We start from the raw sequence: 21,747 nt of genomic DNA, 5'->3' as shown, positions 1-21,747 counted from the left end.
ATGCTTCCTCATCTTAACAGCTGCAAGTGATAACAGCTTCTCTGAAGCAGCCCCTCTCCTGAGATAACTGGTAGTAATGCTTTGTGTATAAAAATATAATGGCTGTTAGCACTGAGGTTCAGGTCTGAACTCTCTGGGCCAAGTCTTACTGCTGTCATTGGCTTGTATAGTAACTCCTGAATGCAACTTCTCTCCCCAAACCCTAAGCTATGGACAACTTAAGTTAGTGGGTTTAAAACCATTTAACTTGAGATTCTGTTTACATGCTTATGTCTACAACTTGTTTTGAGAGCTGATACAGGCTTGTCTGCGAGCAAGGGACTCCACAGAAGGAAAACAATGTTGTGGGTTTAGTCTGTCTCCAAGGCAGTGGAGGGGAAATATAGTGGACCCTAACTTCTTGATTACAAAATCAGTATGAGAAGCTTTTCTTCTCGAATAGGAGGTCATGCTCATAACGAGACACAGGTGAAAACACTCAGCATTTGTTTCCTGGTGTCTAATGGCAAAATGCGTAGGAACGCTTCCCCTTGCCTCCCATTTTCTATCTCCTTAAACCAGGACCTCAGCCCTGTTCTCTTCTCAATCTGACTTCACAGGCAACGTCTCTGCTCCTCCTGGCTCCTCTGTTTATCACCTGTTTCTTATCTGCTGCTATACAGCTGCACATCCCCTGTCCCTGCTGTTTGCATCTCGCCGTGAGACGACGGTGGTCAGGGGCTTGCAGAGGGCTGCAAGGGACCCCCAGCCAGCGTAGAGGGCAGCCTGGCTGGTGGGGGCAGGCGGTGGAAGGGGGAGCAGAAGGAGGATGAGGAAGGTTCTCCCTTTGCTCTGCAAGTGCTGGACAGGCACAAGGTCCTGCAGAGGCAGGACCAGGACACGGCGCAGTGTCGAGCCTTACACTTAACGTCGACTTTCACACCTGTAGAAGTAAGTTTTACAATTAAGCTTGGCTCGGAGTTCCCGTCTTTTGCGGACTTCGGTATTTAGGCTAGGACAGAACGAGACCGGCAAGCAGCGTGCCCCGAAGGCAGCCGGTCCCCGGCGACCCGCACCCCCTGCCCTCTCCGCTGCCGTGTCCGGGCCCCGCAGCGCCGCTGCACCCGGCCGGAGGAGGCTGGCGGAGGCGTTTCCTCCGTGCCCAGCCCCGCGGGGAGCCGGGCAGAATGCTCGTACCTTGTCCCCCTCACAGGGACAACCGGGCGAGGGTGGGTGACGGCCCCGCTCCGGGCTGTAAGCCCCGGAAAACTGCACCCCCACGGCTGCTGCCCGCACACCGACCGACCGAAGCCGGCGCAACTTTTCTGCCCGTGGTAAACAGGAAGCCCCTCGGCGGGGCCGGGCCGAGGCGGAGCCTGGTGCTGCCGCCCGCCCTCCCGCGCCGCGGAGCCGAGGGGCCGCACGGCTCGGCCCGGCCCGGCCCGCGGCGGCGGCAGCCGCTGGCAGGGCAGGGCGGACCGGTGAGGCGACGGCGGACAGCAGCGTGCCCCGCCGAGGCGCCTGGGAAGGCATCGAGAATGAAATTGCTGTGGAGAGCTAAAATGGTAACCGGGCGTCCCGTGTCCTAGTCTCCCCCATCCCCTGCCCGTGCCGCGGGGTGCTGGTGGCCGGGCGCGCCGCTTCCCGGAGCCTCGCCGCTCTCCCTCGGTTCCCCAGAGATGCTTGTCTTCTAGGGGAGGATGGAGAGAGGGAAGTTAGTTGCCTTTTCGGAGAAATCCGGACGCCTGTTTTGCGTGCGTGCGGCAGCGGCTTTGCGCTCTTTGTACGGTTCATCATCTCGGCGGTGAGGAGTCACTGCTGCAGCACATCTTCGGTTAAAGTTGGGGAGGCGTTCAGCTTCTCTTTCTTGTCTCTTTCATCCGCTTTCTATTAGCTGTGAGTTTTAAAGCCTTGACTCCGGCAAGTTGTGTTTTGGGTTCGGTTTTGGTTTGGATTTTTTTTTTTTTTTTTTTTTTTTTAGCTTGAAAGAATAGGTTTTGGAAGAGCTAACCACAAGGACTTTAGATTCCTCCTGTCAACAGAAATAAAGGGTCCCTGCATTTTAAATGCTTGTTAACTTCAAAGTTTAAAGGCTGCCTTGCCTAAGTAATTTAGCAGTTTTAAAAAGTGCAGTTCGTCCGTAATTGAAAGACTGAAGAGGTTAATTGCTTTGGAAAAGGAGGGAGGGAAAGGGAAGAGAGAACTGCTAATCAAAACCAAACTGTTTCCTTCGAAAAGTCTTTATACAACTATTTAAAATATGTGCTAGCCTAGGAAAAATGGTTAAATGGAAAGTCAGGGTATCTTGATACCACAGGAAAGGACAGCTTGCCAAGAATATCTCCCGTGTTCCCTCCATCTAAAAGAATCCTGTGCTGCTGTGATTGTTGCATTTACTTTGTGCAGCCTATCTTCTGCCCTAAGCAGTAGAGCACCTGGTATAGATTGTGGCTAGCAGAAGAGGGAGAGTGTTCTTTTCTCTCTTACGTGTTTTCTTTCCCCTTTCCTTGGTAGACCACAATTCAAGATGAGGGTGAAGAAGTAGAAGAGGGAGCTGTTTACCATGTCACCCTGAAAAGAGTGCAGATTCAGCAGGCTGCCAGCAAAGGAGCAAGATGGCTTGGGGTAAGTGAGGTTGGTGTGGTGTTTTGGAAGGCTGATCGTGGACTTTGGAGGAAGCCGAATTCCACACCAATCATTACAATATTAACTTTTAGCTCTGACTGCTCTCACTATTTAAAAAAGCAAACCAGAACGCTGAAGTTGTCTGTCAGGATCATCTGCAATAACTCTCTCCTTGTGTTGACTCTTCCTCTTGACGTGTAAAAAAGATTTCCCCAGTTGTGGCCGTGGCTCAGTTGTTACTTAGTGCAGAAATAATGAGCTTAGCTTCTGGCCTAAGAAGCTGGAACATTTAACAGTTATTTCAGACTGGGCTATAGCTCGTTTCTGCTGCTAGAAATCTATCTCACAGCTCCCAAACAAATAGCCATGGCATTTTGATTAATGAAGGACTCTGAAAAGTTAGTAGAAACTTCCTCAAGACGCTTGGGTCTTATTTTTGTACTGCTTTCTCAGCCAGCTGAGAAATTAATTGTCTGCATTTCTGCAAGAATTTCAGCGCTCTGCTGTTTTTCAAAGGTATATTTCAATGCAGGAAGGCTTTAGTGGTAAGTAAAATGAGCTTCGGTGCACGTACACTCAATTTGAAACGCTGCTTAGTGCCTTCACCTTTGTCAGACCAAGTCCCCAGCTGATACAACATGTCCTCACTTTGGTGGAATTATTGCAGCTGTGGCAGCTGGAGCCAGATCTTCAGGAGGTCGTTACAGCTTTCATTTTATGTTTATGTATTTTCTTCAAGATTCAAAGCAATAGTACGAGAACTTGGTTTCATGTAGTATCCAGGTTGGTATTTTAAAGACTTTTAAAACTTCCTTGAGGTTTATAGAAAAAAGATTTCTGGAGATGTGCTGTGACATAAAAGTTGTATGACAGAGCTGAAACCACAGTCAAAAAAGATAAGCAAATTCTCTCCTGCATACAGATAGTGCTTAGAATCTCCCCATCCCATGTTTCCAAGAAGTACACAGAGTTCTAATCAGAACAGATAATTTCAAATCTGCTTCCTTTGAGTGGCAGATTTCCCATCTCTGCCTCCTGTTTCCTACCAGGAAAAATATTAGAAAGTATTTTTGAGCTCCTGTAAATTCCACCAGCTGGTGGTTTTGTGGTGAGAGTTGGAGGTCATTTTGACCATGTCTGTGTCCCATAAACATATTTTAGAAAAGTAGATTTTATTTTTTTCCCTATTTGGGTTCTGTTGTTCCCTTTGTGTGGGAGGAGTTTGCCAGGTCTTGGTCACGTTCTCAAAGGCAGAGTGCATTTGTGTTCCTGAGGTCATCAACCACAGCTGATGGTGCCGATCTTAACGGGCAGACAAAGGACTGCAAGGTCACGGAGGTGGCTTTTAGCTTTCTGTGGTTAGTGTTAGAATTTTTTTTTGTAGGTCAAAATGGAGCCCTTTTTATGGAGAAAGAGGCAGTGGGTCAGAAGTCTGCACCTGTTCTGGACATAAATTGGTGACTTCAGCTTTCAGGCTGATGTCTTCAATCAGGAAAGAAAAAATAATTTCATGCATATTATTTGAAAATACTTTGAAATACATGGGCTATTTCTGTCCCTTGAGGTCTTCAGAACATGAAATATTTTAAGCTCTTTTTGTGATCTTGTTTCGTTAATAGCTTTACTGTGGTCCTAAAGTCAATAAATAGCCTCTAACCCAGAGCATTATTTATGAATAGCCATCCCCGCCCCCAGCAGTTTTGCCTTCCAAAGCATCATTGTCTCATTTAGAATTGTCATCAGGTGACTTTTTTTCTTAATCTTGGATGTTATGATTTTATTTTTCCTATGCTTTGAAATCCATGGCACTAAATAAGATGTTAGATTTAGCAGGCTCGGTGTCCTTTTTTGTTGGTGGTGCTCTAAGTCAGGCTTAGATTGAAGACTCAAGGTCAGATGAAGAGTATGGGAACAAGTTGTTTGTACCTCAGCAAGTATTGAGCCTTCATTGACACAAATACAGCAGCTCTGTTACTGATTATATGCATGTGTGGATTTACTTTTTAAAAAGTTACTTTTTCAGTGTAGTTTGTGCCCTGTAGAGGCCTCGTTAGAGTTTTGACCTTCTCTGCAACACTGAGCTCCTCCTGGTTTGGTAGCACAGGTCAAGTTCCTGGTGACTTGAAAAGCCCAAGTAATTTAAAACCTTGGTATTACATGGGGATGTTAAACACTGTGTGCTACTAGAGCAGGAGCTTGATCCAGTAGCTCCAGAATGGTTAGTTCTCAGTAATGCTGTGTGAAAAGTATGAGGTGGTAAATTCTTGGATGTGTCAGAAAAATGCAGATCTGAAATTTCCTAGAAGCTCTGGTGAAGGCATATAAAAAGTCATGCTTATTGTGAGTGTTTTGGGATTTATTACCAATTCCTTCAATTACTGAGAAACTTGAAATCTTGGTTAAATATGTTCTTGTACAGGTACTAGCAAGCAAAGGAACCTAGGTCTTTAAGTTTCAAGAAGTCTAATAAATCTTTTCAAAAAGTCTCTATCCTAAAAACTCCTGCAGAGTTCTTGAATGGTTGGCCCTGAGAGAATGATCAGTTTTCTCATGTTGAGATGTAATTTTTTGTGATTGAGGCTGGAAGCCCTCTACTGTGAGGCCAGGCTGAGAGAGTGGGTTGTTCAGCCTGGAGAAGAAAGTTTCCAGGGAGACCTTCTGGTGGCCTTTCAGTACTTAAAAGGACCAGTAAGAAAGCTGGGGACAGACTTTTTAGCAGGGTGTATTGTGATAGGATGAGGGGTGATGGTTGAAAATAAAAGGTGGTAGATGCCTCATCCCTGGAAACATTCCAAGTCAGGTTGTTTGGGTTTGTGAGCACCTTGAGGTAGCTGCAGATATCTCTGCTGACTGCAGGCAGGTTGGACTAAATGGCCTTTAAAGGTTGCTTCCAACCCATACCATTTGGTGATTTTATGCTGCACAAAAGCACTGTCCTGAGTGAAAAGAGCATGCAGACTAAGTATTAAATGAGGCCTGGCTGTACATGTATGTTGTCGCAGTTGCTGATTGGTGTCTGAGGCACTGGTATTAACCTCACAACAGTTTGATTGTCCTCAGGTTATTTGCAGACCTCAAGGTAATGGAGAATCTTAATGAAATTTGAAAAGTTAAATGTAACTTCTGGAGGTGTTGAGGGAGAGTACATCCCCCACACAACTAGTTCAACAAGACAAAATGAAAGTGGGCTTTGGTGTCTCCAGGATGGACTTTGAAGGGGGTCTCCAAAATCTTGAGAGAGGTGATGTGGAGCTTGGAAACAAGCCACAAAGGACATTGAAACTGAGATACATAGTCTAACTTCTTTGTGAGAGACAAAGATGGAAAAGTGAAGATTTTTATAGGTGGATGGCACACTTAAAAGAGGAGATGAGGAGAATGATTTCTGCAGCAGGCTTTTGAGTGGACATTTATCATAATTTTGAGTGGCATTATGTCAGGCTAGGAGAAAAAGGAACATCAGTAACTGGAAGAGAAGATTTTAGAGTGCAGTAGGGGTTTTGAATGAGTAGCTGGAATGAGAAGGTGGTGCTTTAAAACTACAGCACAGAACAAACGTGAAAAATGAGATGTGGCTTGCCATTGAGGACATAAAGACAGCCAGTAGGGAATCCGGCACCCTGTGTTTTAAACAGGATGATACTATTGTGCAGGAGGAAAAGACAACAAAGCAGAAAAGACAGGTGAAATGTTTAGAGTTCTGTGGGGCTTTTTTGATCTTGAACTGACACCCAGGTACTCAGGAAAAGAAACAGAGACAAGCTGAATCATACCACAGCTAGAAGCAGAGAAGAAGAGTGAAGCAGTGGCTGTAAAAGCAGATCAGCTGCTGAACACTTGAATTTCTATTGCCAGGAGCGATATGCTGATGGAGTATGAATGGCACTGGAAGAGGTAAACTCCAGTCAATGATTTATTTTGAACAGTAGACTGAAAAGCAAACAGTTAGTTGAAGGAGAAAGAAAAATGGGGCAGGTAGAAAAGGGGAGAGGTGGGGAGAATGTTAGAGGTGAAATACTGACAGAGATTTTTGAGTAGGAGGGCGATGAGACTGGGAGGCAAAAGGCCCAAGAGTTATAAGGTGAGGTGAGATACTCTAGAGCAGTTAAAGGATTTGAGGAGCACCTTAGGAAAGGTGCTCTTGCAGCATTTGCACTTGCTGCGGGCAGAAATGAGAAGGACTCCTTGAACCTTTACAAATAGAAATTGAGGAGCTGGGACTGCAGATGAGTGGGATTAAATTTAAATGCTGAAGTTGCTTGACTGTGGAACTCACAAAATTGAAAAGGGGAAGGAAAAGACTTTCTAGTGAAAGTGGTTGTTGTGTTTGTGCCATGCACCAGTTGATGCACACGTTGAAGATGCACCATAGCTAGGGGCCTGCAGAATAGGCCTTACAGTGGTAGAAAGAGAAAAGAGAACAAATGGTGTAAGACAGTAGGCAGGAAGAAAATGAATGGCCATATAAATAGCAAAGAGGCAAGTGAGGGGGTGCTTGAAAGCTACCTGGATGGATTAATGTTCTTGTTAACTGGCAAGAATTTAACTAAGGCAGGAGGAGATACTAATCTCACAAAGATAAATGATCTTCTGGGTTTAAAAGAGCTGTTGGTTTAATCTGTTTGGAAATCTGCCCTTGAAAACACTAAAAAAAAATTAGTCTATGGAGAGGCTGAGGATTTACAAAGTATTTTGAAGGACCTGTTGAAGAGCTGCTGCTGCAGCATAAGCTGAAAGAAGGACTTTTGGTCTGGAGACAGGCGCCTACAGGAGCTCTACCTGGAGGAAGGGAATATCCTACAGTCTGACATTCAGGATTGGTGTGACAGAAGTGGGTTGAAATTGAATAGCAATGCAGCAAAAGCATGTTTGTGAATGAATTGAAATAAGTTCTGCTATTTTTTTGTCCTTGTGCTTTCCAACTTCCAATCACAGGATTGATGCAAATGTGATGCAAACCAGAAAGGGTTCACAGTAGTAATTCCAGTCATTTTTGAGAAACTTGATTCAAACTGGAAGGGAGACAGGAGAGGACTTTTGGGATCATTGAGAAAATGATGGATTTGTTATAATCTGTGGACTTCAGCTTGGGTTAACAAAATGAAGATTTAGGGAGTACACGATTAATGCCTTTTAAACATCATGAAGTAAGCATGACAGAGGGAAAAGCACTGTTCACCCCAGCTATAGACTGACGTATAAGTTGTTAGAAATGAAAAGAAAGTTTCAAATGATCAGAGCAAAGATACAGTAGTGTGGTGGGTTAACGCCCATTCTGGGAGCAAAAAAAACACCAAAGCAGGGTGGAGGGCTTGCGGGTACTTTAGCCTCCCTGCAGGGCGTTTCCCCCCTGGGAAGCTGTGTTCCACTCCCCCCTCTCTGCCCAGCTAGGGTATAAAAGCAGGACATCCTAGCTGTTAGCTCCCCTTTTTGGCTCCTGCCTCTGCTGGATGAGAGCTACTGCAGCTGCCCTCCTGCTCCTCTGCCACGTGGTCGGAGCTGATCCTTCTCCCTGCTGCCTCCATGCCTCCTCAGAGAAAGACTGGTTTTGTATTATCCTCTTCTTTTGTCCCACTCCCATCCATCCTTGTTCCTTGCCCTTGTGAACCTTTCCTGGTATACTTCCAAGCCGACTCCAAATTATTGTTTGGTGGATTTGCTCCTTCCTTTTTCTCCCCTCTCTGTTGGGAGGGAGGACAGGGCAGTAGGGGAGGGATTCTCAGCCTTGCTCCCATCTGAGCTCTTAACTCCCAGTTAAGGCTCAAACCACCACAAGTGGAATCACACTCCAGCAAGAGTGAAGGGAGCAAAGAATCAAACAGGCACCAATACTGGAGGTGGATGATTTGAAGAGGAGGATTATAAACTGATTTCCTTTGGTAGCAGAACACAGTATCCTCCAATTGTGTGTTTCTAAGCCAAGAGGAAATGTAAGAGCAAGAAAGTGTGCAAGAGAGGGGAGGACTAGGGTGGAAGTTACATTTTTGTGAGGAAAAATGTGGGAGTTTGTGACAAAAAGAAATCCAAATGTACAATCAGAGGGAAGGAAGTTGGCAGTGCGGAGCTGGTTGTGTGTAAGGGATGAAGGAGAGTCCAGAGAAGACACACTGCAAAAGGGGAGGAGCATTTGAAAGCAGCTATTTTGTGGTAGAAGTTCCCTGCATGTCTTATCCAAGCTGATGAAGGGTGGCTGAAAAGCTTTGGTTAATTCAAAGCAGGCAGAGACCAGTGTATGAAGAGGAGACAGCTGCCAAATGTAGGTTTGAAGTTGTTCTGGAAGCAGTGAGAGAAGGATGAGTGGGAGTGAGGAGACATTGAGGAGGGGGGAGATGGACAAAGAGTGTGCCTTGTTTATGTGGATCTCTGAATATTCACTGGGAAGTGGAATATGGGGAAGTGGATGCAGAAAAGTAGCAAAGAGGTGTTGGAAAATGTTGGTGTGAAGTTGGAGAATGGTGTAAGAAGAAGGGGGCAGAATCAGTGCCACAGAAAATGAGGTGTGAAAGGCTTGGGTGTGGCATGGGCAGATGAATGAGACGACTACAAAAAGGAAAAGCAAAGTGTTTCAGATGCTGTGGAGTGACTTTTGTAGACCTCCCCGTTAACCAGTCCAGAGTGTTTTATCTCACCCTTCCAGGGCTTCAGGAGGGGTGAGTGGTTGGTGTCCTGCCCTGGTAATGAGGAATGAGTCTTTGAGACAGGAGAGGCTCCCTAAGGCTTGTCAGTGTTTTTCCTATTGGAGTCCTTTATCTGGGAAGGAGTGAGAAAGAGACCTGCACTCTGCCTCCAGAGTTTTTAGTGGGGCAGGTCACAGGAAAAGCAGCCGGGAATGGGACTTCCCCAGAGCCTCTGTGCACCAGGGGAGGCCTGCAGAGACCATATCTCTACATCTTAAATGGGCAGTCCTTAAGCATCACGTTTCTTGCTCTGCTGATGGATGACATGGACTGCTCTTCCTCTGAGCCTTAGATACCCAGATAGCAGGGAAATGCTATGCTCCCTCATGGCCACTGCTGCCTGCTTTAGTTAGCCATTGATTCCGTATCTAGGGTGGATTTTAGGTCCGTGGTTTTTTTTTTTCTTTCTGCTTTCTTTTTTTGGCCACAGCTGAACTTCTGGCTCTGGGGTTTGTGCAGGCAGAGATTGATGCAAAACATTACTTGTTTCAAAGCGTCTTTGATGCTGTAGCTTTGAGTGTGTAGCAGAATATGCTCTTCCAACACTACAAACTCACTGCTGTAGAAGGGAGGTTTTAAATGCCTCCAAAGTTTTGAAAGGGGGAAGAGCTGCAAAGGACCAAACCTCCTGTTAAATATTTTTGTCTTTTTTTAACACCAACATTATTTGATAATTACATTTTTAAAGAGTTTTGTGGTGTGTTAAACATGACTTTTGAATGACTGTCTTGCGCTTTACATTGCATGTGACTGTGAGTTTGGCTTCTAAACACATCTACAGTCGTACTGGCAGGAAGCTTGTACTGGAGAGTTCAGTCAGAAAAACATTACAAAAGCTTCTAAGTAGTCTGTACCCCAGTTAGGACCTAGGACACTACCTTCCCTTTGATTTGAACAGTCCATCGGAAAAGGTTTAGTTTGCTTATTTTTTTCTCTCCAATGTTGGCCTATAAGTATGGGTTGATATTTAAACAGCTCCTGGAACCATCACCATTTTAGGAACATGCACAACCTCAAATTTTCTCTGGGCCTGCTCCTTACCCTCTCATATGCCCTTCTGAGCCAGCTCTGTGATTTCTTTTTGATCTTACTTTTAGGTCCCAGATGTTCTGGTCAAAAGTAGTTTCCTGTGGAATCGGCAAGCAAGGACTTGGCTGATGGTTGTCCTTCCTGCAGCTTGCTGTTTTGTCTCTTGATTTATAGCATATGTTGGTCCTTTTTGGGTAAATCAGACTCTTTGGATCAGGTTCCTACAGCCCATCCTGACCACCCAGACCAAGGCCAGGGTGTAGTTCTGACCGTATGTTTGGCAGAAGCAGAAAAGCAGTTCCCAAGATGCTGACAGGCTTCTTATAGAAACCATGTTGTGCTATTGTCCACTCCCAGTGCTGTCTTCTGAGAAACTGTCTTGGAGCAGGAAGAAAGATGGTGTGTGTTCCCATCAATTTTGTGTGGTAGAAGATGCCTGTCAACCACCAGAGACCCGAAAAAGTGAATATAAGGGAGATTCAGAGGAAACTGGATGATTTTACCTATAGGCAGGTGCATAGTCAGGAAAAAGCTTTGGCATCTCACTCAGCTTGCCTTTTGGTTTTGAGTAGGCTCTTTCCTCCTGCCCTTCCCTTCAGTTGTGGGTATATTAGTACCACAACATCATAGCCCTTATTAATGTCTTCTTATGGAATATTTTTCTCCTTCCTTCCTGGTTCAGGCAGAGGTCTCTGCTCCCGGGATATGCCAAGGAGCACTCTTTGATGCAGTCATCAGCTGGGTAATAGAGGCTGTATGTGGAACAGCACTCTGAAATGGAAACTGAGCTTATTATGAGTTTTAAAATGGAAGCCTGAAAGATTACTGTCTCCTACTTTCCCAGTTCCAGGGCCAACATGAGTAATTAGAAGGGTAAGTGGCTTTGTAGCAGTGTCACACTCTCAGTTGAGTTTCAGACATCCCATTCCAGGCTGTGACAGGGCTTTAATCTTGTGGTGGTGTTAACAATGAGTCGAGGCTGGACGATGCTCCTGTGAGGCCATATGGAGCTAGGGAGGGAGACATGGGCAGCCTCCCTTCCTGTGGGGTTGTGCAGAGGCATCTTTCACTAATGATCCCTCGATTCAGTGGAATAACGAGCTGAGACAGTTGCTGGGGACTACACTGTTGTGTTTTTGGACTGGTTGTATGTGGCTGGATGTTTGGAAACCTCACAGCCAGCCTATGGGTTGGTTTTGGTGTTTTTTTTTTATGGACAAAAACTTGCCTTTGGCACACTTTCAGTTTACCTCTGACATGCAGGAATATAATGACATCCTGTGCTATAATTAATCTCCACTGGGAATTCCTCTGCTATCCGGCATGCCTGTCTTTTTAAACTACTCTTCTTGGATGCTTGAGGTTCCCCTGAATTACAGCATCTCATTGTCTTGCAGCTGAATGTTATCTTGCTTGCTTTTTCAAGAATTGAAAGGAAGGACACAAGAAAACCCCCACTTTGTTCTGCAAAGAAACCAACATTTTCTTTCTGAATGCTAGAAGATGTAGGTCACTTGTTGGGTCAAAGAAGTGTTGGTGAGGAATGTGGTTATGTGTCATAGGAAAGCCTGGGAGAAGCAGCATATGAACTGGGCTGAGATGCTGTGAGGAGAATAGCCCTGGAGAAACCATTAGCTTTACAGTTTGGGTTTTGATGTTTTCATTTAAGAACCAGGCTGAAGCATTGCAAGCCTGTTAGTCATGCTTGGATTTAAATTTAGCCTTGGCAAAGCTAATTAAAAATATGTTTAGTGACAGTGTGTAAATGCATGCTTTGGACTTGCATCTTTTACTACTGGTGTAGGAATCTCTTTTCTAAACATACAGCCTCCTGTAGCCAGCGCTGTGAGGGGCTACAGCTGTGTGAAGGATTGAGCACAGAGTGATCAGATCATGGCCTAGCCCCTTGAAGAAAATGGGGTTACTAGTTCTGGAAGGGGTAGATGAACCCTTACTCAGTGCAAGTCCTGTTCTTGCTTGTGTTTGTGTGGTGTCTCGTAAACCAGAGGCAAGACCGTAGAACCATAGATTATTTTGGGTTAGAAGGGAGCTTCAACAGTCATTGAGTCCAACCCTCCTGCAGTGAGCAGTGGCATCTTCAGTTTGAACAGGTTGCTCAGAGCCGCAAACAGCTTGTCCTGGAATGTTTCCAGGGATGACTTAGTGTCATCACCACGGTAAGATTGTATCAGAGATTGTAAATTGTTATGATGAGACTTGTCTTCTAGTAAAAAACACCACTAGGACAGAAAGTCCCACTTGCAATGGATGTGTGATTGCTCAGACAGCAGGAAAGCTGCTTATATCCAGTGGAGGTGGACCACTTTGATACACCTTTCTTTGAACCCTAAGATGATACTTGGGCATGTTTTATTTACCTACTTCTCTATATCTCCTCATAGTTAATGCAGATACATTTAGATGTTGTTGCTAAAGGGCTGAGCAGCTGACTAGTTGTCTCCAGGGAGTTGTTACACTTTGCTTCTGCAGTTTCCCAGGACTTCTTCTGACCCTGATTCACCCACAAAATGCTCTTTTTTACCATGCTGAGTGGTCATACAAGCTCTTAAAGCAAGTTGTAGTTCTTCCTGGGTGGTATACTAACATGTAGCTTTACATTAAGGGCTGAGCTATAAAGTTTTTTATGTGTTCACACCTCCTGGAATAAGAATTTTATTGAGATGTGTGAGGATGTGTTTTGATTTGGGGGATTATTTTATTAAGTTTTAAAGCTGTAGTGAGAAATTTTGTATTTTGGACTCTGAAATCTCTTTACTGTTTATGGAAATCACTCTACCTAGGCCCAGAATGGACTCATGCTAGTGCCTGAATACAGCTGCACTGTAGCTCTCAGTTCAGCACCATGCCACCAATAATTTAGGGAGCGGAAGGAAAGTAAAACCCTATCCAAGTAAAATGATAATGATCTTGCATTCTTACAGCATCCTTCATCCAAATAACTGTCAAAGTCTGGCCACAAATTTTCACCAGGCAGACTATGAGAAATGTGTTGTAATGTGACATAGTACAAAAGTATGATTGAGGTGGGGCTTTACTGCTGAGTTTTGTGCTGGTGAGTCCCCCTTTCTTTGGGGAGATGGGGAAAAAAGTGTTTCTGGGACAATGTGACTTTAAAAAGATTCTTTTTTGGAGATGGCTGAGTTTGAAGCATTAGATAAAGTTCAGGGGGAGATGGATTAGCTGTCAAAATGTAATGGTGAACTTTATTTAGTGGCTTCATAGTGTTATCACAGGGATATCTTTTCCCCATGTGACATATGCCACAAGGGGCAGCTGCTTAACAATGCACAGCAGCATACTGAAACAATTTAGGACCAGAAGTGAATTAATTCAAAACTACTCAAGAAGACCAGGACTTCTGAGAGTCTAGAGTTCAGTGGAAGCATTTGCCCACCAGGCAGCAGAGCAGTTGTGTAAGCAAGCTCAAATACAAAGCTGGAGAGTGCAGTGAAACTTAGAAAATAGCACTAAAAAGATGACAGTAGCACCTCCCCCATTCTTGAGGCTTTTCTCCTCACCTGAAAGGTAAGGGAAGTAGAAAAGGGATCCACAGGTGGGAAAGGATTGCTGGGATTTGGAGACACTAAAAGGGTGAGGATTTAAATTTGCAACCAAGATTGATGTGCAGGTTTAAAAAAGTGCATTTGTTAAATTTTCACAGGACTGAGGCTCAATATTGGCAATGAATAGGAGGATATACAGAGATACTTAAAACAGTGAGTGGAGAAGGGACACTCCAGGAATGTTGGGTGGTTTTGAGAGCAAGGGAAGGGGGTGAATAAATGTGTTAATTTTACATTGCATGTAATTCACCTGAAAGACTTGCTTCTGGAAGAAGTAATTGAGTCCAAGTGAGTCTGGAAGAATTCAGAAAGGACTAGGCATTTATCTAAATAATGAAAAGAAATGAATGAATACTGTGTGAGATGGGAAGCACAAGACTTGTGACACTTTGTGATGTAGGTATAAAACAAGCACCTCCTGCAGTTCACAGAATCACCAAGTTTGGAAGAGACCTCAAAGATCATCAAGTCCAACCTGTCACCACAGACCCCATGCTTATTCTGTATGTTTTGGGTGTTATTTCTTCACCTTCCTCTATAGCATCTGGCCATTGTCAGAGGGGGAAACCTCAAGTTTAGTTTAAAATGACAATTATTATGTGTTGCTGTTTACAAAGTTCTGGTTTCAGTTTGTTTATGGCACATATTTAATGAGGCAGAATAAAACTGAACACAGGCTGTCATGAAAAGAATAATGAGAACTTTAATGTCCAGAAGATGTCAGGACCATATTGCAACAGAGTATGGGAGCTTGTTGTAGGCCTGTTCTCCAGTAGTCCTGCCACCTCCTCCTTGGTCAGTGAGTGCTCAGATCCTGCTTTTTTTGTCTGTGTGTGAAACAAAAGTTTGTGTCCTTGCTGGTTTCAAATCTGCAACTGTAGGAATTGTGTGGGTTGCCCTTTGCTTTCCCCCATTCAGCTTCACAATAGCTGCTTTAAAAATAAGGCAGCTAGAAGAGAGTATGGTGCTCTACATGTGGTCTCATTAGACCCTTTATGCAGTGGAAGAATAATGTCCTTTGACTTGCTTTGGTACCCTTTATTTATATGTTGCAGAATTGTTTGCTTTTTGTTGCTGCTTCCAAGTGTTGTGCTGAAAGATTTAATGTTGTGCCTACTCTAACCCTTCAGATCTTTCCTCTGATTTGTGTGCCACTGGGTGACCTTTGAGGCTAGTACTTTCAACAGACTTTTTTTGCTGGCCTCTTACATTTCTCTACATGTAGTTGTATAAGCCATCTGTTGCCCATCAGTGTAGCTCCCCTTTAATGGCTTTGGCAATCAAAATGAAACTTTGGCAGCCTTCACCTTAGGTGTGAATCTTTCTGCCATTTTGCACAGTAGCACTCCTGCTGTCAGGCTGCTGGGTTACAGTCTGAGGGAGGTGTTATTTATTTTTCTTTGCCACCAGTTGGTGATCAAATACCAATTTATGTCCAAATTTTGCAGTAATCTCTGTGTAGCTCAGCCCTGCATCGGTGCAGAAGCTATTGCATGCTAAAATTTGTGGTGGTTGTCCCATAGCTGCTGCTGCTCCACTTGTCTCCTATGACTTAATGTAAAATCCTCACTGAGAATAAACTGGTTGCTGCATGTGATATTGAACACATGAGTTATTATGTATAATGGCCCTGTCATACCAGTTTGGGGACAATTGTCAGTCTGGATTTAGAAAGGTAGAGGAAAGCAGGAGTCCTGTATTCAGTATTAATTTGTTAATGACTCATCCTGTGGCTTGAGCTGCCCAACTTTTCTGAGGGTTTCATTTTCTTACCTGTAATAACTTGCTACTCATGCTGAGATTTAGTGATGGTGATGAGGCAAACTCTTACGCTTTAATACTTTAATAGAACTCTACAGATTCAAACTTAGGAGAGAAAAAAGTCTTCTACTGTGTTGGACATTTAAGAAAAGTTGTGTATCAGAGCAAGATACTCCTGATACACCCTGTGACTGTTGTCCAAGTTTTACCCTTGGAATTTTGGAGAATAATAAACTCTACTGTTTACAGATGCAGAGACTTGGCTCTGCTAATTCTGTCTGTGAAAAGAAAGGTGTCAGATGAGATACCAGAGTTTACCACCTTCACCCCAAAACCCGGGGGTGCAACACTTGGAGGAGTGGCTCTCCTGTGGGGTGGGTGGCTGGGTTGTGGTGGGTCACCCCCAGATGGCTTATGGACTATAGCCAGCAACACTGCTACCAGGCCATGATGGCCCTAAGAAGGTGTAGGTATTTAAAATAGTTTTGCAAACTGATCCTGGTTTTATATTCCATTTTGTTCATCTATTTTCTTCCCACCTTTTTGTTCTGAAAGCAATTTTAAAAGATGTTTTGTTTTCCCCTGCCACCCCCTCCGCTGTTTTGTACAGTTGCCTTTCTCCTTACAAACTTTTCTCCTGGTCATTAGCTGTTTCTTCCTTTCTAGGACTCTTTGTGCAAGTTAAACTACAGGTTTTTATTACAAAGTGGCACTTTCTGTTGAGGAGGTTCCAGAATGATTGACCAATATGGAACAACTCAATGTTTTGAGATGTCTTCAAATTTTCATAGCTCTTGGACTTGAAACTGGTCACTTGTGATACATCTCATGTAGTAGTTTAGACTTCCTGATCTCAGTGGCACCTTGTGACTCTTAAAAATCAATGATCTAAACTCCAGAGTATCTGTGTGTCCTAAAACAGAAATAGACCAAGATGTTAGACAGTGAGGGTGGTGAGACACTGGCCCAGGATGCCCAGAGTGGTGGTAGAAGACTTTCCAGGTCAGGTTGGATGAGGCTCTGAGCCACCTGCTCTAGTTTCAGATGTCCCTGCTGCCTGTAGGGGGGTTGGACTAAATGATCTTAAAATTTCTTGCAACTCAAAATATTCTATAATTCCATGCTAAAGAACAATTCAGGGGTTTATTTTCTCCTATATATAATTTATGCCCCACATAAACTTGCATAAAAGCTTGCATGCATTGAATCATACCAAGTTTCTCTTTTGACTCAAGTGCAGAATGACCTTTGGTTGTTTATAGTATTCATGTGGAGAGAACTCATTAGATGAGGTTGGTAAGGCTTGAAAGCTTTGTTGGTGTTGGGATGCACGTGACAAATCAGGTTTAACTGTTGTCTTCCAAGGTTAGTTAATGAAATGCTTCTGAGGTGCCAGTTGAAATATTAGATGCAAATAAAACAGGAAAATGGTTCTGGAGATACACCTACGCATCCTTTTGTCTGTCTGCTTGTTTTGTTTCTATCTCTGGCCCTACCTGCACTGCACATTGTATTTTTAGAGAGGAAACCCTTTAGGGCAGGGTTTGGTGCCTTGTGTTTAGACACGGCAGCCATTGTGCTGCTGTTGGAAATGTTTCACAAGTAACAATAACGTATTTCATTTGGAAGTCAGATCTTAGGCTTTTGCATTCCTCCCATTGAGTGCTTCAGATTGATTCTGGCTGTGCTTTTAGTCTGCTGGCTCCCTGTAGCAGCACACAAAATGTGAATGAACTCTTACACGCTTCCTTAAGCCACGAGGCTCACGTTCTTCATACAAAACCAGTTGCTTTGTTCAGAAAATATCAAGTGGTCACAAAGTTAGGACAGAACAGAGAAGAGTATAAGTATGCTGTTGACCCCTGATGGGTGATTAAACAATGGTCCCCCAAAACTAGACACAAACATGGACAATTTCTCTTCTATCTTGCAGCTTGATGCGTTTTGCTCTTTCTTCCCCCCCTTACTTGTGAGCTGTACTTGTTTTGCATTCTGCCTCAATACTTCCCCATAATGATGTGTGTGTTTTGATTTGTGTCCATTGCCTAAGGATTTAAATTCAACTACAACATTCTTAAACCAAAACACAAATGTCTGCAGTGGATTCAGTGCCAGCTCACACGACCCGTGCTGCTTTCTGCTGTGTCAGAAGAGGTGGATTAATGGCTGGGTGCTGTCATTAGAAGAATGCAGACAGTTGTGTGGGCATGGTGTGTTTAGTTGCCATGTGTGTATACAGCTTGTCATCCAAAATACAGAATTTGTCAGAGAGAAGACAGAAGAATTGGCACAAGGATGTTGCTGTCACAGGGATGGGACACAGCGACACACACACGGTCATACTTAGATGGGGGACAATCTTTCTAACAGGGCCTCATGTGGGATGGTGGGCCACAAGGATGATGGGTTTTAACTGGAAAAGGGAGATTCAGACTAGATAGAAGGAAGCAAATTCAGACCTTGAGGGTGGTGAGACACTTGCCCAGGTTGTCCAGTGAAGTGATAGAACCACTGTCCCTTGAACCATTCCAAGTGAGGTTGGATGGGGTACGGAGCAACCTGCTGTATCTGCAGATGTCCCTGCTGACTGCAGGGAGGTTGGACTGCATCTTTAAACGGTTCTTTCCAACCCAAAACATTCTGTGATAGACACTCCCTTTCTTTATATGTGTACAGGAGAAGAATCTAAGAGATTCCATAATTGAATCCCCTGTGACCACTAGATAATACAGTAAAAATGCAGTTTGGCCTGCACTAGCAATTGATTTTGGACTCTTTTAGCACTTTAAGAAAGGTTCGAGCTGGTAATCCTTAGTATTAGGTAACATTGGCTTACTGTTGCTGCTTTTCCTACTCAGACCCCACCCCAGAGAGGTTTCCTAGTTTCAAAACAAAGGGTAGTAAAAAGCACAGCCATCAAAACGAAGATTATAATGCAGTTTAGTTATATATTCATGCTGTGGTCATAAAAAACGGTTACTTACTGCTAACCTGTTTCTTCTAGCAAAGACTAATAAAGCTTGGCTCTAGAGATTGCTCACAGTAATTGTTAAGAACCGTGTAATAACATTCCCTGGATATTTTTTTCTTCCCCCAAAATACCTTGTGTTTTAACTTTAGGTTATTTTAAAATCTCAGTCTTCTCTTAACTGTTTTCTCCTCTGTCAGAATGCGTTTCATCTCCTTCCACCTACGGCTTTATTTTCCAGCTATTCGTGCTATTAAAATCTGTCATCTTGCCTTGTTTACACTGAGTGCAGTAGCACTTTATCCTGATTTCCTCAGTCAGTGTAATATTAATTTCTGTGTATTGTTTGAGCTAGCTTTACAGTGTGAAAGGAAAGCCAGCAAATAAGGATGAATAAAACTGTTTGGGATTATGTAATGGGCATTCATGGCTACTGTTATGCAACAGAATTCTTACTTGGGGCATCCTTAAGTCCACTTTGAGCTCTGCATTGTTGCCTTCTGTCTCATAAAGCATGTTTTTTGTCTCTACTGACTGTACAGAAAGTGATGATAAGTTTCATAATTAAATTAAATCACATTCTTGGAAAGGGTCCCTTCTTGGAGGGACCTTGACAGGCTGGACAGATGGGCAGAATCCAACGGCATGACATTTAACACATCCAAGGGCCGGGTTCTGCACATTGGCCACAACAACCCCATGCAGAGCTACAGGCTGGGGTCAGAGTGGCTGGAGAGCGGCCAGGTAGAGAGGGACCTGGGAGTACTGGTAGATGGTAGGCTGACCATGAGCCAGCAGTGTGCCCAGGTGGCCAAGAAGGCCAGTGGAATCCTGGCCTGTATCAGGAACAGTGTGGCCAGCAGGAGCAGGGAGGACATTCTGCCCCTGTACACTGCACTGGTTAGGCCACACCTCGAGTACTGTGTCCAGTTCTGGACCCCTCAGTTTAGGAAGGATGTTGACTTGCTGGAGCGTGTCCAGAGAAGGGCAACAAAGTTGGTGAGGGGCTTGGAGCACAAGCCCTATGAGGAGAGGCTGAGGGAGCTGGGGTTGCTTAGCCTGGAGAGGAGGAGACTCAGGGGTGACCTTATTGCTCTCTACAACTTCCTTAAGGGAGGTTGTATCCAGGTGGGGGTTGGTCTCTTCTCCCAGGCAACCAGCACCAGAACAAGAGGACACAGTCTCAGGCTGCGCCAGGGGAGGTTTAGGCTGGAGGTTAGGAAGAAGTTCTATACAGAGAGAGTGATTGCCCATTGGAATGGGCTGCCCAGGGAGGTGGTGGAGTCACCATCACTGGAGGTGTTCAGGAGGAGACTTGATGGGGTGCTTGGTGCCATGGTTTAGTTGATTAGGTGGTGTTGGATGATAGGTTGGACTCGATCTTGAAGGTCTCTTCGAACCTGGTTTATTCTATAGTGTGACTTTTCAGAGGAAGTTTTTTACTCCTAGCAGCCATAGGTACTGATGGAAAATGATCTCTGTGTTTCTGAATGGTCAACATTGTTTCATGTTGACCTATAACTTTTGTTCCTCTTGCTGTGTCAAGCCTGACTGCTAGTGGTAATATTGATCATCCCTTCTGTTTGTTGTGCTTGAGGGTTATTAAATGACAGCATGTTTTATGTTAGCATTTTTCATGAAAGAAGCATTTCCTCTGATATTTCTTAGGATAGGCACAGAGTTGTGGTCATCTTTTACATTCAGGCAGCTTGGAAATTTGATGATAATTGAGAAGATCTCTGTGCAGTGGCAGTGTCATTGTACTGATACCAGGGCAGTATGAAGGATGGCATCAAAATTCAGCTGTACTGGAAATAATGCTGTGATATGCAGCCTTGTGGTAAAATAATCAAGGCTCATTTAGCAATAAAAGGGAATTAGGGAGATGGGAGGGGAAGCAATATTAAAGTTGTGGTTATGCAATAATTGCATTGAGGTGGATGAGACCAGGAGATGAGGCTTGGGACAGGGTTACAAAGGCTTGAAGAACAAGGCTTTTGATTTCAAGGCAGACTGAGTTATTTATGGGCTAGATGATGACTCTAGCAGATGGGTTTTTTTATATATCTGGGAGGATATTGGTGTGGTTAACATGGGGAGAAAGGTTCAATGCTGTAGGCATTTGAAATCCAGATAGCTTAAGACAGGAGAAGGTATTCTGTCTAGAGGCTGCAGTGTTGTCACATGTCATTGTGACAGGTGAGCTGACTTCTGCCACCTCACAGAGTCTGCCCTGTATAAAGTTCTTTAATATTTGCATTCAAAAGTAGTCTGGGAAGGATGAAAAGGGACTAATGTGTGGGTTTGGGTCAATAATTTAAGCTAAGATGCCTGATCAGTTGAAATGAGGAAGGTAGATTATTACCTGTGCATGTTCTTGTTTGCTAGAAATGCTCTTCAAGTTGGGAAGTTGACACATCACTTTTTCAGAATTTAGTTAGCTCTCCTGTAGGAGATTTACACACCAATAAATCAATCCCATTGCATGTATTCAGCCTGGCTGCTTACAGAGCATATCAGCTTGTCATGTTTAGCAAAAATACTGCAATGACTTTTGACAGTATCCTGTTTTCAAAGTATTTGTTTGCACCTGGGTTTCTGCTGCTCCTTGCTTTCTCTGCCCTTAGTTGTTGGCTTGTGACAGTATTCTACAGTTGCTTGGTAGCAGTGCAGAAGCTAAGACCATGGAAGGTCTCTTCTGTGGAACACCCTTGGTGTTTCAACCCTGTATTAAGATGTAGACTGACTGATATTGCCTGACTTCAGCAAAAGATTCCTTCCGAGATAGTGAAGTGGGTGAGGATGAACTGGGCAGAGGTTTTCATTTTGGTAAGAGTTTATTTTCAAGCTCCCAGTAGACCTTACAGATGAGCTCACTAGCTCATCTGGCCTTCTGAGCTTAATGCATGGATTTGTCATATTTCCATTGCTGCTTTTAGCTTTCATCATGTGCTTGCAGCAACAAAGCTAGGTTGGTTTGGTGGTCTACTTCTGCTGTGTGGGCTCAGTGTAGAAATGATATGGCTTGGTTCTGTAGAGTGCTGGTCGCCTACAGGCTCTGAAGTAGTTTACAGAGGTTGGTGTTAACCTGCTCTTCCATGGCTGCAAATCTGAGGCATGCAGA

General features: G+C 44.1%; 1 protein-coding gene across 2 annotated transcripts in view; it reads left to right on the top strand.

Moving 5' to 3' along the window:
* Positions 1–1,387: 1,387 nt before the first annotated feature.
* The window catches only part of RGL1 (ral guanine nucleotide dissociation stimulator like 1), a 77,271-nt gene continuing 56,911 nt past the window's right edge, over positions 1,388–21,747 (top strand). For both annotated transcript variants that reach the window (XM_068141334.1, XM_068141333.1), the window contains exons 1-2: positions 1,388–1,544; positions 2,494–2,604. In XM_068141334.1, the coding sequence (XP_067997435.1) occupies positions 1,518–1,544; positions 2,494–2,604 (138 nt within the window). In that variant the 5' untranslated portion in view covers positions 1,388–1,517. The remainder of the gene's footprint in view (positions 1,545–2,493; positions 2,605–21,747) is intronic.

Source organism: Melanerpes formicivorus, unplaced genomic scaffold, assembly GCF_026170545.1.
Source record: "Melanerpes formicivorus ecotype bairdi unplaced genomic scaffold, bMelFor1.0.p_v2 SCAF_7, whole genome shotgun sequence".
NCBI lineage: Eukaryota > Metazoa > Chordata > Aves > Piciformes > Picidae > Melanerpes > Melanerpes formicivorus.
This window is presented reverse-complemented; position numbering and strand designations above follow the sequence as displayed.